General features: G+C 37.3%; 2 protein-coding genes across 2 annotated transcripts; one reads left to right on the top strand and one right to left on the bottom strand.

The window, feature by feature from the left end:
* Positions 1 to 715: 715 nt before the first annotated feature.
* Positions 716 to 8,712, bottom strand: LOC115998505 (membrane-bound transcription factor site-2 protease homolog). Its single transcript, XM_031238088.1, has 10 exons — positions 8,456 to 8,712; positions 8,278 to 8,343; positions 7,903 to 7,969; positions 7,689 to 7,787; positions 4,048 to 4,151; positions 3,130 to 3,277; positions 2,951 to 3,031; positions 2,421 to 2,843; positions 1,919 to 2,242; positions 716 to 1,143 (listed from the first exon to the last, which is right to left on the bottom strand). Exons 1-10 carry the CDS (start codon positions 8,551 to 8,553, stop codon positions 988 to 990), a joined length of 1,566 nt encoding a protein of 521 aa, XP_031093948.1. The 5' UTR covers positions 8,554 to 8,712; the 3' UTR covers positions 716 to 987.
* Positions 8,713 to 16,766: 8,054 nt separating this feature from the next.
* LOC116000313 lies at positions 16,767 to 19,127 on the top strand. The gene is made up of 2 exons (XM_031240384.1): positions 16,767 to 18,452; positions 18,860 to 19,127. The coding sequence occupies exons 1-2, from the start codon at positions 16,861 to 16,863 to the stop codon at positions 18,885 to 18,887; spliced, it is 1,620 nt and encodes a 539-aa protein (XP_031096244.1). The 5' UTR covers positions 16,767 to 16,860; the 3' UTR covers positions 18,888 to 19,127.
* The last annotated feature ends 459 nt before the right edge of the window (positions 19,128 to 19,586 follow it).

Genomic DNA, 19,586 nt, shown 5'->3' on the forward strand with positions numbered 1-19,586 from the left:
TCCAGGATTAGGCGAGTCCAATGGACACAATTGGACAAAGGAGAGAGAGAGAGAGAGAGAGAGAAAACGACAAGGGATTCAATAGAAGAGATGGTGTGTTATGGCATGTGAAAGGAGCTTCAAGGGTGGCACTTCTAGCATGAAGTTGTGATGAGGTTCCAAGCATTAATTTCTGGATAAACCCACGGAAACATATTGACAAAACAAAACACTGAAGGCTACTGTTTCAGCCAAAATACTAGTGTTTCTGGTGGTAAACTTAGAATTAGGATCACTAACTATAACACTACTAGGGATTTCAACATCAAATATTGCTGTGGAGTTTAACTTAAAAATCTGTAAATCATCACAAGTATATTAATGAATGGTGATTGCGGGAGTTCAAGAAGAATATAAACCCAATAGGAATTTCTAGCAGGATTGCAACTCACATAGTAGAAGCATTTGGTTTATAAGCAATTCCAAGTTCAATACTAGATGCATGAGAAAATCTGATTCCTAAAATGTATCTAAAACTAATTCAAAAGCTGGCTTTAAGAAAGCACATTAAGAGCTGTGCTAATGTAAAAGCAAGCAAGTTCAATCTATATATGCAGCATAAAGAATGTTTTAAGTTATGAATTATGACTATTGTCTTGAATGGCTACTACTTTCACGGAACTACAAGTCAAACTGCTGGAGGCATTCAACAGCTGGGGAGGATGAAAATATGAAATTAAAAAACAAGAAGAAATTACATTTAAATAATTTTAAACGGTGAGATCAATCTACATGCAGCATCCAATTTACAAAGAGCTAACAAATCGCTTAAAGATGATGCCTCAAATCAGCATGCATAGAGACAACTCTATTAAAGCTATGATGTATTTTGAGCAATTTAAGTACAAATTCAGTGACATGTGTTAAAGAAAAACATTATATGATTTCTAATCTGGTATCAAAATCAATGAAGAGATGGAGGATTGGACAATACTGTATGATAATACCTTAAAATGAAACAAAAACCCGGAAAATGATTAGGGTGGTGATGAAGGTCCCTCCAAGTAGGCAACATTTAAGAGCCACTCTCCTCTTCCTTGGGCTCAAGAACCTTAGATACTGCAACAATAACTCTAAAATGGATTCACCATCAAGAAAATATACCTGAAAATCGTATGGTAAAGCACACTATAAAACTTATATGATAAATGATAGAGCGCATGTAACTACTATGCATAATGAATTTATCTTGGAATATCTGCTGATTTACCAAAGGTGCCACCAATAAGAAAATGCAATATGACATCATGATTAAAAAAATCTAAAAAAGATGTAACAGTGAGTGAACTTGGGTGTAAAATTGACAAGATTTAACCACCAGAATAATCAGTCACCATCAGATTTTAGTGGAAATATAGAAAGCCACCCAGAGTAACTTAAAAGAGGAGCTCAGAATGCATATTTATAAATAATGAAACTCATGTATAATTATATACTGAAACACACAAATGGTTATCTTCAATAAATCTGAAGCAATTTCAGTAATAGCAGCAAATAGGTTCCAGGAAGGGTATTACAAAAATAAATAGAAAAATCAGTAAGCTATTGGTGTCACAAAAGGGGGTTCTCAAAATGTATAAATACTGAGAATGGGAAGAAAAATTATTTCTTGACAGCCATCAAACAAAACCATTTCCCAAATACTCAGCTTTTATTCTTTATTTTCCTTGTATTATATTGTCATAACTAGTAATACAAGAGGAAGTATTGTAGTTTCAACTTTCAAAGCAATGAATTCCAAGTTCTAACATTTCATTCATATTGTAAGTCTACAACATTAGAACCCTACATAAACTGAGTGTACTTTTAATTGCAAGGTTTCCTGTGATTAGACCAGTATATCCACATTTAAGTGACACATGGTAGTCCAAATACTTACCGGTAAGCTATTGAGAAGAGCAAGTGTCAGAGAGACATGAAACACAAACATCAAAAGCTTTTCCAGAACATTTGGAAATTGTGCACCAAATTTAGTTGGCCAACGAGGCTGATATGAAGTCATATGAACTGAATCCAACAAAGATTCCACATCACCAATAAATACAAAGCTCTGGAAGCAACCTTTGTCACCAAAATCAGAATTCTTATCATCTAGAAAATGAGTTCTTTGAAACTGATAACATCCTGGCATAAAAGGCCTCAAATATGTGATCTCAACCCATGCAACGCCTGGCAATAGGACTGGAGCAAGGCAAGATTCCTCCTGCATGATCAGTGCATTTAACAATTATATTCTCCAATAATATTTTAACACAGATAACAATCTTCATTAGCTCTTGAAAGACATGAAAATAAAAAGCCAAAAAAGAGAATTTTACACACACACACACACACAAAAAAAAAAAAATTGCCACAATTTCATGAACTTTTGAATTTCCTACCTGTGAGCACAAGCAGCTGCTTCTATTGTCAGAACTTTTTGTCCATCCATCTCCACATTTCTCAAGCTTTAAAATATCTTTAGCATACAAGCAATAAATATTTTCCATTTGCCAATCACCTGAAAATTTCAATTCCGGGCAAGATGTTGCTACAAAGGCAATAAGATCATTTGGACAAGTTGTCTCGTTGCCTCTCAATTGAACATGAATTCTCTTTTCAAGCAATGAATTAGGAACACAGTACCCTTTTCCACTACTGGATTTAAAAGCACTGTAATTGCCTTGGTATTCCTGCTCAGTTAATGAAGTAGCAATCTGCAGCCACTCTTGAACAGTGTTAATGCGGATTCCATCTACAGAATGAATCACATCATTTGGAGACAGGTATCTAGACAATGGCGATGTTGAGGCCACATTTAAAACCTATTCCAGTATAATAACATACACCATTAGGCATATGGAAAGATAATAGGGGAGCATATGTGCTTAATTTACAAACTTCTAGCATAAGAAATGCTCTGCCGGATTACCATGGGTCTTTCACCATGTATGTAAACTGGATACAAGATCAATGGTAGGATGAACAATGAAATGGCACAAACAGCACAAAGCTGCAAAAAATTTAAAGGTAATCAATTGAAAAGCGACAGAACAATGAACATTTGAAAATTCCTAAACATATATGGAGTACAATCTATCTTGCACTCACTCCTGCATTATGCCAAATTCCAGCACAGTATATACGAAGAGCAGCAGATTTAGGTAATGCCTGCAATATCTCATGATTAAATGCCACCAGAGCTCCTGGAAATAGTACTGCCAAAAACACAGCAATATACTCCATTTGTATGCCCTCACTGCGGTGCAGAAAGGTGGTATCTAAATCATCTTGTGATAATACATATAATCTTCAAAACAGTACTGCAGACAATAAGAGGGAGCATAGCATTTATGAGATCAATACTTGACTTGTCACCATGTCTTTATTATTATATGGTCTATCAAAAAAGAGAATACAAAAACCTACTAAGCATCTAAGTTAGGAAAATCATCTATTTCATAGCCTAAGTCTCTACTCTGTAGACAAATTTCCAAAATTGAAAGTAAAATTTAGTCAACTTTCGAGTCTAATTCACCAAATAAAATGAACAGTACTTGAACTACTGTTCATGGAAACATTAACCTTGCCAAAAAATCTGCCCAGAAAGAAGCCACAGGAAGGCGGCATGATACCATGTTAACTAATACAGAGCAATAGATTGAACAGTTTGGTTGGTGGCCAAGGCTAAGGTGAAAGCAACATGATATGAGTAGTAGAAGAAGAGAGACAATGAAATGAGTTAAGAGAGAAAATCAAGGAAACCATGAAATCTCTCAAAGAGTTTCTATGGGTCTCACCTAGAAGAGTTCAATTAAATCTCTCAAAAAAACCGCAAACAGTAGTAAACTCAAATTAAACTTTCTTTTTCCTCAAGTGTGCTATGAAGTATTTCTATTCATACAAAATAAAGTAGCTTGCACTCTACTAATATATAATATATTACTTTCTCCCTGCATGGGGATTCCAAACAAATATCATGATTATTGCGTTGAATTCTTGAAAGAGAAAACAGTAAGAAGCCTTAACCTTGCAGCAGCAAGAGCATGCCCAAGTTCATGCACAGATACAGAGATAATGGTAGATATACACAAGTATCCAATGTCAGCAACTGAGATGGTCAAACCTGAAAGCTGCACAGCAATTAATGTACAGGAAACTGAAATAAGTGACACTATCAAGTAATAAAATTGCAGTTAAAGAAAGTTTGCTTCTCATGTAACACAATGACTGATATCAACAATTATCAATAGCAAGTAGGGAGTCCAGCTATCACAAAAATTAAACATAACTAGATGTCTGATAGAATAATAGTGGATTGTTTACTCAATAAGAAAGAAAGGAAATCAGGACACAAATAGAAATGGGAATCAAGCAGCATAATTTCAGATTACAAATAAAGCATAAGTCATGGGATTGCAGTAGGGAATCAGGGGAGGATATTAGCAGGGAATCAGGGGAGAATATTATGCTATTTACTTTCCTATACAATATAAGAGATTATAAATAGGGAGTCTTTCTTAGTGTTGAGGCAGATAATTAGAATAAAATAAGGGCTAAGTTTAGATGGGCAAGAACCATTTCTTGCTGGAGGATAATTTACATATCCTTGTTGTGTCCTTTTTCAATTCAATTCTCCATTGTTCTTTCCTCTACTGCTCTTATCTCAAACAAATTGGTCTGACCTGCCGTGCAATGACCAATACGCGAATGGATTTGCGTGTTGACTCATTAGAGAAGAGCCAGGAGGCATTAGAGAAGAGCCAGGAGGAAATGCGTACAGATGTGGAGGGAATATGTACGAAGATGGAGGAGATGCATTCTGAGATAAAGGGCCATATGGACGGGATAGAAGGTACGCTTGCAAAAATGTCCGAGCTACTCTTTTCACTACATGGAAAAAGATCGGCAGAATCTAGTTTTTCTCCGGTGGTTGCGGCGGGCAGAAATTCCTCTTCAGATAATATTGATTCTGCACCGTTACCGTTGCAGCAAGTTCCTTCAGTCAATCCTCCATTGCAGTCTGGCTGGTTGGAGATTCCAACATTTTATGGCACGGATCCAGTAGGATGGTTGGCTCGGGCCGATCAGTTTTTGCCATTCAATGCACCCGTGAGGATTTGAAGGTGCCGACGGCTTTCATCAGTATGGAAGGACCAGCACTCCATTGGCTCCGTTGGCTTCAACAGCAACATCCGTCTCTCACGTGGAGTCAGTTTACAACAAAACTTTTGGAAGAATTCGGTGGTGAACTTCCCGGGCCTCCAATCGAACAAATAGCTGCACTTCGCCAAACCGGTACAGTAAACTTTGCAAATATATTTAGAGCCTGTGTTGCCCAAATTCCTGGTCTAGCGCCTGAAATTCAACTGGGATTGTTTCTCAATGGGCTTAAGCTTGCAATTCGTGTGCGCCTCCGACCAAACGATGTGACAAATTTACGTACAGCGATAAGGGTTGCTCGTGCTGTGGAACACGAACTGGAGTTCCTCTCTACTGGCCGTATTCCTAGGCGAGTTGTTGAAGAAGATGACAATTCCTATAAAAAGAAGACTACTACTGCTGGGGTTGGATGGTCTTATGGGTCTGCTAAGCAAAATTCAGCCAATTCTTTTATATCTACTCATCCTCAACCCCAGTCTTTATCAAACAACTCTTACCCATTAGAAAAAAATCAAAGTACTTCATACCATTCCCAAGCTCACAACGCATCTCCTATTCGAAATGTCAGTCTGAACATATCACAAAAGCAGGCTCGCCAATATTCCCACCGCGAGTATATGGACATGAGGGCCAAAGGACTTTGTTTTCGTTGTCAGCTACCATATAGTCCTATGCATGTCTGTCCGAATAAGACTTTACGAACACTTATTGCAGCGGAAGTTGAGGGAGACGATGCGGGTGAAGAACCAGACGAGTTTGAACGCATTGACCAACCTACCCCAGGATGACCCTATTTCAATGGAGATTTCAGATTTTCACTCTAGCCTTGGAGACAAGGCTACTTCAATAGAGGGTGGCAATGATAGAATAATAGTGGATTGTTTACTCAATAAGAAAGAAAGGAAATCAGGACACAAATAGAAATGGGAATCAAGCAGCATAATTTCAGATTACAAATAAAGCATAAGTCATGGGATTGCAGTAGGGAATCAGAGGAGGATATTATGCTATTTACTTTCCTATACAATATAAGAGATTATAAATAGGGAGTCTTTCTTAGTGTTGAGGCACACAGTAGTAATTAGAATAAAATAAGGGCTAAGTTTAGCTGGGCAAGAACCATTTCTTGCTGGAGGATATTTTACATATCCTTGTTGTTTCCTTTTTCAATTCAATTCTCCATCGTTCTTTCCTCTACTGCTCTTATCTCTAACAATGTCACTATATAGTTTATGTTCATCTAAGTTGGATTATACATTCAGACACCAATACTAAAGTTCACACCAGGTATACCTGTCTAGAATGAGGTAATATGGATATCCAGCCAAGAGAGTTCACATTTTTTATTTTGATAAGTAAATTTATTTAAGGCAGCAAGACCCCATACAACCCAAGCTACAACTATGGCAACACTCAGGTAATTAAGTTTTCCATAAATCCAAAGTGCATAGTTTTATAATACAAACTACAAAGGACATCATTCTAATACTTCCCTGACAAGTAACCCCAAAAGGTCCAGCATTTATGATCACCAATAAGAACTAGTTGCACCAAATACATTTTAACACAAGCTATTAACTAAATCTCTGTTTTCCATAATTGGTCTCGCATTATTATGAGATTTTATGCCAAAATTTATATGCCGCGTTTGTTCAACGCGAAAAAATGATTACACAAAAGCTGAAATCCTCTCCCTTAAATCAATAGTTTTGCATATATTTGTACAACACAGATTGCTAAACTAGATGAGAGATCCAGAAGTGGCAGTTCGGATTGAATTTTGGCATGTAAAAATTCTAATGGTATCTTGAGTAGCTACAACAAGAAAAAGGGAGTTCTTGGGCATAATGAAATACTCTATATAATACTTGAATAGTAGAACATTTTTCTCTTAAATGGAGTATGATTCTTATGATATCATGACTGGATTATATCCAGTCAGTAATACAATGGTTTTGGTAGGCAGTAAAAGATGAACAATAGAGTCCTGACAACAACAAAGTCCAGATAACCCATTTTATATGCATGTTTAAAATATTGACAAAACTAAGAACATGATATAAAATCTAGAGTAGTAAATGGTTTGCTTAAATTTGAAAATGCAGCAAAATGTTATACACAAAGTTTTATGACATTGGGATATAAATACCAAAGTCTACAAATATAACTTTAGCATTGGCAGAGATAACAAAATCCTGAAACAAAAGTAAAGTAAGGGCAAGAAGATCAGAGTTAATAGGGGATAGAATGAATGTCAGTGGAAAACGAAAACTAGAGGGGCAGTTTCACAAAAAGTGATTACCAACATGATACAAGTATACAGCAACAGCAGAATTTAGTTATGGAGGATCTTTTTCTTTCTCTTTTTTGAGCCAGTTTCATCAGCAGTGGTCTAATAAATGATAGGAATTCATTACTTTTACTTTTTTTCTCATGGCACGTGAAGTCAATTGTACAGAACAATTCAAAGCCAATAAAAGAAAAATGAAATATAAGATGAGACATACCCCAGAAGAAAAACCAAATAAAGAGCCACTTAATAAATTGATGAATTGGGACTCCTCATTGTATGGATGCAGAATTCTGCCCAATTCCCAGAGAAGAATCTGGCCATATCAGTGTCAAAGAAAATAAAGCAGTGGTAATTAGTTTTAGGGGGATGTTTCATCCATTCTCTTTTTCTTTTCACTTGGTTATATAGAAAATAAATTAGATACAAACCAGAGTAACTCCAAGCAATGCAGCCAAACTAAAACCAACCCCCATGGCAAACCAAGATCTCAAGTACCTGGGAAAGGGAATATTACAAGTTGTGATTGGACATAAAAATAAGAAGAAGAAAAACATAGTGTAATTGTATATTACCACGCCTGTAAATGGGCAGGTTAATTAATCATACTATTGAGATTATATTTATTAAAATGATCTTCTTTTCAAAAGTTTGGCAAGATAATTCTAATGTATGATTTTAGTTTATTTAAGCCAATACTCCATAAGAGTTGTACAACCCATAATCATAACAGATACAATATTTATAAGAGAACACATTAGCAATTAATCAAAGAGAGAACATAATAGGAATCTGTACGACTGTACCTAGAGTGTCGTCGTCCAAAAAGAAAGAGGGGCTCGTTCAACATAGAGAACTTGAAGTCACAATACCTATAGGCAATAGAATTTCAGTAGAGAAGACAAGGTAGGAGAAGGGACGGGCAATCAGCGCATGAAGGCCACAGCTACAGTGGCTATGAGTGATAAATCTTACAGTGCTTACCAACAAGAAATGGTGTTGGAAAGGCGGCGTGCGCGCAAGGGCAAAAGAGTTTGATTGCTTTGTCCTCTCCCGCTCCTCCTCACCCTCCTTCCTTCCATTTGTCGATCCTCACAGCTGAGACACTAAATTAGCGCCAAATGTTTCTGATGTTTCAATCTCTCTTGTAGAATATACTATACAGTGTTTCGAGAATGTAAGAATCAGTGTAGGGCTTTTCAGTTTTGTGAAGAGCAGGAGCGGACAAGCTCTTGAGCTCGCTGTCCAGAGCTCGGCTAGTAGTCCACTAGTTTAATAAGGTTTATTTTTAATATATTAAGGGTCGTTTGGTTAAATTATCTTAGGGCTGGAGTGTGTGGTTGAGTGGGATGAACTCATTCATTCTTAACTAAAGTCTGAATTCTTGGCTTTGGGTATGGAGCAGTATTAAATCTCCACGCTAGCTGTCTCACGGCTAGCTATCCCACTCAATAGAGGTGCTTACAATTCAAAAAAATTAGTAATGTTAGATTTTTGTGTTTTGTTGAACTTGAGGTATGTAATACAAACTTGTTAGGAAACTAAGGTGGGCCGGTTGCATGCCGAACGGCTCCGTGTGAAGTTGGGATTTGAAGGCTTGTTTTATGTCGATAGTGTGGGTCTTAGTGGAGGGCTGGCTTTATTTTGGAGGAGAAATAATACTGCCAGGCTGCTCAGCTATTCGAGAAATCATATAGATATTGAGGTGAGTGTTATGGGACTGGGTGAATGGAGTATGACGTGCTACTATGGTTTTCCGGAACATGGTCGTAGAAGTGCCTCGTGGGATCTTCTGCGAACTCTAGCTGACAAATCTACTCTACCGTGGGTGGTGTTAGGTGACTTCAACGACCTCCTCTTCCAACACGAAAAACGTGGGGGCAATCCGCATCCGAACAACCTGCTTCGTGGTTTCGGGGAGGCCATGGATGACTGTAGGTTAGTCCAGTTGTCAATGCAGGGCTATCAGTTCACATGGGAGAGAGGCAGGGGCTCTGAGGAGTGGATGGAGGAGCGCCTGGATAAAGTTCTTGCACGAGCTGATTGGTGCAACTCTTTACCGAAGGCCAGTGTGTCTAACATTCTGACTCGCACGTCTGATCATACAACCCTCTTTCTAGGGGTTAAGGGGTGTGGGCGGTTTGATGGAAGTTCTAGCAAGCGGTTCAAATTTGAAATGGCATGGGTGCATGATGAGGGCTGTAGAAAGCAGGTGGAGGATGCGTGGCAGGTGGGCAGAGCCGCTGGTCTGTTAGGCTGTCTCCAGCATTGTGGGGATCGACTTCTCAGATGGGGGGTGATCATTTCCACAAGCTCGGTGGCAAGATCAAGAAGCTCCGATGTGAACAAGCACAGTTGAGAGGCCGGCTGGACCACGTTTCTTTACAGAGATACCAGCACCTTGAAACTGCGTTGTGCTAGTTGGAGACTCAAGAGGATGCGTTCTGGAGGCAGAGGGCCAAACAACACTAGCTGAGAGGCGCGGATGCTAATACTAAATTCTTCCACAAGTATGCCTCTGCTCGTAAAAAGAAGAATACTCTTACTAGGTTAAGGAATGATTTAGGTGTATGGGTGGAGCATGATGAGTTGAATGCTGTTGTGATTAATTACTTCCATGATATTTTTGCTTCTGATGTTTCTGCTACCACTTTGGATTCTTTTACTGCATCTATTACTCCTCGTGTCACTCAAGAACATAATACTGCCCTGCTTAGACCTTTTGAGGTAGAAGAGGTAAAGTCTGCTTTGTTCTCAATGTTCCCTGATAAGGCCCCAGGGCCAGATGGCATGAATCCGGGGTTCTATAAACACTATTGGGATGTGGTAGGGAGTGATGTTTCTGCTTTTGTGTTGAACTATTTGAATAGTAGCTCCTTTCCACCTGGCTTGAACGACAAAAATGTAGTCCTGATCCCGAAGAAGCAGTGCCCGGAGTTGGTGTCTGATCTCCGCCCCATTGCATTATGTAATGTAGTATATAAGATCATGGCTAAGATGGTGGCAAACCGAATGAAGCCGTTATTGGGAGAGATAATCTCTGACTCCCAGAGTGCGTTCATCCCTAACAGGCTAATTACAGATAATATCCTAATTGCTGCAGAGGTGGGTCACTTTCTGAATAGGAAACACTGTGGAGTGATTGGTTGGGGTGCACTCAAGTTAGACATGGCGAAAGCATATGACAGAATGGAGTGGTCTTTTCTCCGTCGGATGCTTTTAGCTTTGGGTTTTACTGTGGATTGGGTGAATCTGGTAATGCTTTGTGTTACCGCCGTGTCCTATAATTTCTTGGTAAATGGTAATGTTGCTGGTCAGGTTCGTCCCACACGAGGTATTAGGCAGGGAGACCCTCTTTCCCCTTATTTATTCATTATTTGTGCTGAGGGCCTCTCTTTGTTGCTGCAGCAGGCTGAGGTTAAGGGTTCTATCCATGGTTGTAGGGTGGCCAGAGGTGCACCTCCTATTTCACATTTGTTCTTTGCGGATGACAGCTTGTGGTTCTTCATCGATGCAAGCTACCGGCCTCAGACCAGGATTGCTACGGTTGGTGCGGTTTTGGTGGTGCACGACGGCGGGTTCGTAGCGGGTTTCAATGCGCGGCTTCCCACTTGTTTTTCGCCACTCATGGCGGAATCATTAGCTTGTAAGGAGGCTTTGTCTTGGCTCAAGGATCGTGGTCTGCCGACTGTGCGCATCTTTACGGACTGTTCCACGCTCAGGGATTTGTTAATCTCGTCTCACTCGAATCTTTTGTCATATGTTGGGTATTCGATTGAAGCCTCTAAGGCTCTTATGTTATCTTTTAATTCTTGTTCAATTCATTTAGTTTCTAGATCTCATAATATGGCTGCACATACACTAGCAGCAGTGGCTTTCTCTTAGGAGGCACCTATGTACTGGGATTCAATCCCTCCAAACTCTATTGCTCATTTGATTTAATCTACCTTTCAGGTTTGATTTCAAAAAAAAGTATAGTAGTTAATTTTCTAAGTAATTAATAATGAAAAATATAATGAAGAGCTTTATTGCAAATGATTAAAAAAGCTTTATTTTTAAGCTAGTTGACCATTGAACACACACAAATATATATATATATATATATATATATATATATATATATATATATATATATATATATATTGGATGATATGAGAACAAGTCTATAGGAGGAAACTAAGAACTAATTACAACCTTACATCTTGAAAAATTGAACACACCAGATCATATTTAAAAAAAAAACGCGGTGGTAACTTTGTAATTATTACCAACTTTACTATGCAAACGTGAACACTAAAATATGTAATTTTTAGACTTTTTAGGTTTGCACATTTAGTATTAACATTTTGCATATTTAGTATTAAAAGTTTAAACTTACAAAAATGCAAAAATACATTGCAATTATGATTTCGATTTTAGAGTTTTATGACTGAGTTTTTATTTTATTTTATTTTATTTGGTCTAGTGGTTCACTTTTTACTACTTAAGGTTAGGATGACTGATTTGTCTAAGGAAAGAAAATTTTGAACGTGAGAAATTTGCATTCATATTCTTCTCATTTCATGGGGGAGGGATGTTTTATCTATGTTTTCTAAGATTGCTTGCTATGATCATTTGTTCAACTTTAATTTCATCTAGCACCTTATAGATTTTGCTTGTTTCATTGGGCATGGGATGTTTATCTGTGTTTTCTAAAATTCTCTGCCATAATCTTTTGTTTAACTTTCCTTCAGTAGATTGTTAAAAAAAAAAAAAAAACTTTCCTTCAGCAGCTCATAATCTTTCATTCATCTTTGCTCCAACAGTTATACAATCCCTTAGTATTTGCCTAGCTATTTGGAAAATAAAAATTGTTCAATCAAATAATGCTTTGCATGGGGGGTTTGGCCTGCATGTGAAGAATTACTTAATATGAAGTTTGGTTAAAAACATAGTTGTAATTACTTTTTATAATTTGGATAGTATACACTGTTGAAAGAGGTTGATGTTATTAGTTTATTGTAAAGTAGGTTTGCAATATTAAAGCTTGAGTAGGTTACTCTATCATTATCCCTAGACCTACTCAAGATATGAGATTGACTCTTAGCTTCATTTTGTATTCAATCAACTAAACAAATGGATTACAATTTCTTGAAATATTGTATTTTGCAATCAAAACAACGATAGAATAATGCTTTACATGGTTGAGTTTGGCCTGCATGTGAAGAATTACTTATAATGAAATTTGGTTAAAAACTTAGTTGTAATTACATTTTATAATTTGGACAGTATACACTGTTGAAGGAGGTCGATGTTATTGACTTATTGCAAAGTACCTTTGCAATATTAAAGCTTGAGTAGGTTTCTCCATTATTCCCCCTACACCTACTCAAGATCTGAGATTGTCTCTTAGTTTCATTTTGTATTCATTCAACTAAACAAATGGATTACTGATAAGTGCATATTTAATCATATTTAATCCCCATATTTAAGCTTATTTGTCCACTAGATTGTATAAATTGTGTTCAGTATAACCTTGATTTTCTTCACTTTGATTAATGTTTGCAACAATCATCTTATTTGGAATAAAGTAAAGAAAATTAGGCCGTATTGCATTTAATGGGATGATTTAGAGAAATCCTAAGTTTAATTTGTAATTTTCATCTTTAATAAGCCATCCTAATGTGTTCAATTGCTAGTAGGAGATATCAGGGAAATCATGAAGACAAGGAGGATCATGAAGGGACAAGAACAAAAATGAGAAGATGGATGATGATGAATTAAAGTGAAGGACAAAAGCAAAGAAGATTTGGTCCATTTTCATCATTAAAGATCAGGCAATAATGGAATCAAAGAGTGATATTTTGAATGGTGATTGATCATATGGATAAACCAAAGCAAAAGTGAAACAAGTGTCTAAAATCTGAAATTTCCGCACAAGTTGTCCACTGTTCGGTATTTTTACCATATCTCAGCATAGGAATATCCAAATTGAGTGATCTTTGCACCGTTGGAAAGAAGACTTCAAGGGCAACAACTTTACCAGAAATACAAAATTCATAATTCTGAACGGAGAATGGAGAAAAACAGCCCGGAATATGAAGCTGCGTGCAGTGATGTCATTGCTTGCGAAATTTTCCATCTTCTTTCTCATTATGATATGTGAGGTCATGGGATATGTAATTCCCCATTTCCAAATTCAGATGGAATGTGAGGTCATTGCATATGTAATTGTCCATCTTTGCTCCCTTTTGATGCCTATATAAAGCCTTGTAACTCTCAAACTTCAACACACCATTCCTCACCAATTCCTTCTATCTCCTCTCATTCTAGTTTTCATATCTTAGTTTTAGTGTTGTGTTTTTCTTCAAGCAAGAGTGTAGGAAGAAACTCCAAGAGTTTGGTCTTCAATCCATAAGTTTTCTTGTTCCCTTTATCTCTTTACAATTTATTTACCATGCTTATGAATTTAAATATTGTTAGTTTGTTGTATTCCATTATGAATTGTGAGTAGTTGCATTAAGGACTTGAATTAGGGTAGGATTATCTTTATTGATGCTAAGTTCATGAATATTTCATAAAAGGGAAGGCTTTAATTCAAGAGTTTATTGAAGTATGCATAGATTTAATTGAAATCTTGTTAGTAAATGGTACGTAACATTTGTTAACTAGCCTTTGGATGATTTCACTTTATAATGGAAGTTATATGTTGAAATCAATCTACTCTTTGCATGCACCCAATTTAATTTACGAAAGTAAAGAACATTGTGGTTTTAAATTGCTTATGTCCTCTAAGAACTAGGAATTGATATGTCACGAAAGTGGAGCAATTCCTTGTTCTAATCTTTATCTTTAGTTCATGAAAATGAAATTTAGATTAAAGATTCTTTTGTGCAATTCATTGAACTCTTAAATTAATTATTTTCCCCAAATCTTGTTATTGCATCTATAAGATAATTCTCCTTAATTCGAGTCCTATCTTTAATTATCAGAGTTTATACCAATTGTAATATTGCTTTTAATTCTTGATGAACCTGTTATAGCTTGTTAAATATCAACTCATATATGATTGCTTGGATTCTTGTTAAATTTATTCATCTTAATGCCTAAGAATTTAATTGCTATACAAGTACATGCCATAAAACCCAATCCCTTGAGAACGATATAATTAACCCACAAATTCACTACACCACTTTACACATCAATTACAATTTCTTGAAATATTGTATTTTGCAATCAAAACAATAATAGAACAAAACTCATATACTATTTATTGGTTATTCCATTCATTAAAAATAAATTCAATGAATCAAACATAATGATAAGGGATATAACTTATGACCAATGTTGCAAAAATCCCGTCTAGACATCGATTAATCGATGCCTAGGCGCTAGACACTAGCTAGCCACCTAGCGTATCACTATAATTGGTAGTCTAGGCGGCCGCTAAAATGCCGCCTAGACGCTGACTACCTAGGCCTCCTAGGCACTGACTAGGTCGCCTAGTCGATCGATTAGCTATTGTTCTCTTCTTTTTTAAATGGGTTATTTCACTCAAAACGACATTGTTTTGAGGAAAATAACCATAAATTGTTCAAACTCTAGATGTTTTTAGGTTAATATTTAATATTTTAGTATTAACTATTAAAGTATTAAATAGTTTATAATTATCAAGTCTTAAAAATTTAAACAAATTTTTAAAAAAAAATAAAAAATACACGGTCGCATAGGCGCCGATTAATTTTCGCCTAGGCACTAGGCACCTTCCGTGCGCCCAGAGAGTGTCTAGCGATTTTTCCAACCATGATTATGACATATTTATATATTGCAATTATAAAAGAGAAAATATTTGATGCACCGCCGATGTATAGGTGATATACAATGATAGTGAATCAGAGCGTGCCACTTTATTAAAATGTAAAGTCAATTTTGATCGAACCTTTTTATGCAAATTATAATAATTCTTAATATATTATAAAATAGTATTTTCACGTGTGTTTCACACTTTCACTTTCACGTGTGTTTCACACTTTCACTTTCACGTGTGTTTCACACTTTTACGTGCGTTTCACACTTTTACGTGCGTTTCACAGAATGGATTTGTTATAATATTTTAAGAATATTTAGATTGATATACAAATTTTTTTAAAAGAGAAATGAAAGTATTATATATGGAAAGATCACCAACAATTTATCAGTTTCAGAATTGATTATAAAAGCTAGTGTATTATAGAACTAGCTAGTGTATTATCCATTCATGCAAGCAAGTGTATAATTTCAAGAAAATAATTTTATTTTGGGATAAACTACAAATAAGCCATCGTACTATTTGGGAACAAGCATTTAGGTCATCGAACGCAAATAACCCCCAAATAAGTCACTGAACTCAGAAAACAAAGCAATTAAGCCACTGAAACTAGAAAAAAGAGCAATTAACCCATTTTAAAAATTTCTAGCGACAACTTCCGATTTCAGTGGCTTAATTGCTTTGTTTTTCCGAGTTCAGTGGCTTATTTGGGGGTTATTTGAGTTCGATGGCCTAATTACTTGTTCCAAATAGTACGGTGACTTATTTGTAGTTTAAGAGAGAAAAAGAAGAGTAATTTTTATAATATTTTAAAAATATTTGGATCGATATACAATTATAATTCATAATATATTATAAATTAGTATTTTAATTTCACCGTTGCATTGCATATTGTTTGGAATCTAGACCTCAAGACTTGAGGTTGCATCTAGTACAATGGCAAAACATGAAAAAACTTTAGTTGATGCTAAGGCTCTTACTAAAACATGCGACAACTACTCGTAGGGCTGTCAAAACGGGCCTAAGCCCGCGGGCCAGCCCGCACCTGCCCCCGCAGTGGGGCGGGCTAGGGCCACGAAAAAGAAGGCCCGCGCGGGTTGCGGGCCAGCCCGCGGGCCACTTTTTTTTTTTAAATATATATATATAGTTGCCCTAATTAGTAATTAACTCATCCCTAAAGAACTCAAAGAGAAGTTGGAAGTGCAGCACTACGACTCTTCGTTTTTACAGAACATGAGGCCAACTTCGCATGAGATACGCACATCGCCTAATAGCTGTGCCGACCGTCATCGACTCATCGCTGTTCTCTACCTCATCGCTCGCTGGTTGCCTCATCGTTGCGTAGCCGTTAACCGCGCCGCTTCGTTGTAGACTCTTATTAGAGAATATTGTGAATAATATTTCCATGCACATATATTTAGTAAATATCTTTTATTTAGGTAATATTCCTTTTGTATTTAGCTGGTAATATTTCCTTGTTATATATTACCTTTGAGTTTCCTTCTTTTTAGGATGTTAATATGTATATAATCGTGTCTGGTTAAGCAATGAAAGACAAACCTTCTTCTATTCTTCTTTCTGTTTACACTGTGTTTTGTTTATCATGGCATCGGAGCTAGGTTCAAACACAGAGAATGGAGAGGGTGACATAAAGAAAATAGAGCCATTGAAAAGGGTTGTCTCTCCTTATGAGTTGAACTCGAATGACAACCCAGGGAATGTTATCACGCAAGTTCGACTGCGAGGTGACAAAAATTATGATGAATGGGCACGGGCGATGAAAACCTCCCTACGAGCTCGCCGCAAATGGGGTTTCGTGGAGGGAACGATTTTAGAACCGAAACCAGAATACATCGAGTATGAGGATTGGTGGACTGTGCAGTCCATGCTTGTATCATGGATTCGGAACACGATCGAACCGGAACTGAGGTCTACAATATCGCATATGGAAGATGCGAAAGACCTATGGAATGACATCAAAGAACGATTCTCGGTCCCGAATGGACCGCGAATACATCAAATAAAGACCGAGCTGAGCGAGTGCAAACAACATGGATTGACCATAGCCGGGTACTTTGGAAAGTTGAAGGGGTTGTGGGATGACTTGGCTAGCTATGAACAGATGCCTGTATGTGAGTGTGGAGGATGCAAATGCAACATCTCAACAAAACTTGATAAGCGCAGGGAGGAGGAGAAGTTACATCAATTTTTAATGGGGTTGGATGAAATCACGTACGGTACTGTGCGTTCAAATATCCTAGCGGCGGAACCACTCCCTAGTCTAAACAAAGCATATGGAATTATGATACGCGATGAGAAGGTTAAATCTATGGCACGAGTGAGTGAAGAACGAGGAGAACCGATTGGGTTGCATGTGCAGACAGGAAATAAATTTAAAGGAAAAGGAGATATAATGGAGAGGATTGTAACCTGCTCTATTTGTAAAAGGACAGGGCATGAAGCTTCGACTTGTTTTCAGGTAATTGGGTACCCTGATTGGTGGGGTGATAAGCCAAGAGGAGAAGGAAAAAGTGGGGGACGAGGCAAAGCAACACAACGAGCATATGTCGGGCGTGGGAAAGGAGGCGGTGTTCGGGCTAATGCTATGCACACCTCTGTAAGTAATGATCAGGAAGTCAATCCCGAGGTGGTGGAAAAAAATAACAGGATTACCGGACTGAACAATGAACAATGGCAGACTCTTTTGGCAGCTTTGAACGCATGTAAAGGTGGATTGAATGAGACAATGATAGGTAAAGATGATACGTGGATCATTGATACAGGGGCATCCAATCACATGACGAGCAATGTGAATATTTTGCACAATGTGAGCAATATGACAGGGTGTCCTGTGGGGTTGCCAGACGAACGTAGTACCGTTGCAACTAAGAAGGGTCTAGTGAATCTTGATGAAAGATTGAAAATGCATAATGTGCTATATGTACCTGAGTTGAACTGCAATTTAATTTCTGTGTCACAATTGATTGATGACTCTAATTGTATTGCTCAATTTACTAAGGATTTGTGTGTGATACAGGACCGCACTTCGAGGATGCTGATTGGAGCGGGTGAACGGAGAAATGGGCTCTATTATTTCCGAAAAATACCGAGCATAAGGGTATCAAAAGTTGATAGTGGAGGCTCATTGGAGTTATGGCATAAACGTTTGGGGCATCCTTCCCTAAAGGTTACAAAGTTAGTACCCGTAGTTGATATTAATGATGGAAATAATTTGTTGCACAAGGTATGCGATGTATGTCAACGAGCTAAGCAAACAAGAGACCAATTTCCTTTGAGTAATAATAAAGCAACCAATATGTTTGATCTTATACATTGTGATTTGTGGGGGCCTTACAAAGCTAAATCTTCTTGTGGTGCCTCTTATTTTTTAACGATAGTTGATGATTATTCTCGTGCTGTTTGGATATTCTTGCTAGTGGATAAAAAGGAAGTGTCTCGTGTGTTACTCAAATTTTTTTCTATGGTAGAAAGGCAATTTAATAAACAAATTAAGATAGTACGAAGTGACAATGGAACTGAGGTTGTTTGTTTGAAACAATATTTTTTGGAACATGGAATTATTTTTCAAAGCTCTTGCACAGGAACACCTCAGCAAAATGGAAGAGTTGAAAGGAAGCACCGGCACATCCTGAATGTTGCTCGTGCTTTACGATTTCAAGCAAGTTTGCCCATTGATTTTTGGGGAGAATGTGTGTTAACTGCTTGTTACTTGATAAATAGAACGCCAACTCCACTTTTGAACGGAAAGACTCCTTATGAAGCTTTGTACGGAGAACCTCCACACTATGATCACTTGCGGGTGTTTGGTTCGTTGTGTTATGCTCATAACCAAAAATCGAAGGGAGATAAGTTTGCTAGCCGAAGTAGAAAATGTATTTTTGTGGGTTATCCGTACGAAAAGAAAGGGTGGAAAGTGTATGATATAGAAACAAAGGAATATTTTATATCACGCGATGTAAATTTCTATGAAGGAAAATTTCCTTTTGGTCTTAGCGTTCTTGAAGGAAATAATGGAGAGAACACTGCCATGCATGAAGAGTTAAATGTGGATGAATATGAAAATGACTGTGAGTCTAAAAATGAATGTGAGCCACACACAAACCAAGATTTACAGCAAGCAGAAATAGTGCATGAAGAAGTTGAGAATGAGAGTTTAGAAGCAAGGGGGGTGCAAATGATGTTGCAGATGAAACAGAGTTTGGGGAACAATTAAGACGTGGGCACCGAACTCGATATCGCTCAGTGAAATTGCGTGATTTTGTTACTAATGTTGCTTATAAATTGAGCCCATCTCCCGATTCACCCATT

The sequence above is a fragment of the Ipomoea triloba genome, chromosome 12, assembly GCF_003576645.1.
Source record: "Ipomoea triloba cultivar NCNSP0323 chromosome 12, ASM357664v1".
In the NCBI taxonomy this organism is placed as follows: domain Eukaryota; kingdom Viridiplantae; phylum Streptophyta; class Magnoliopsida; order Solanales; family Convolvulaceae; genus Ipomoea; species Ipomoea triloba.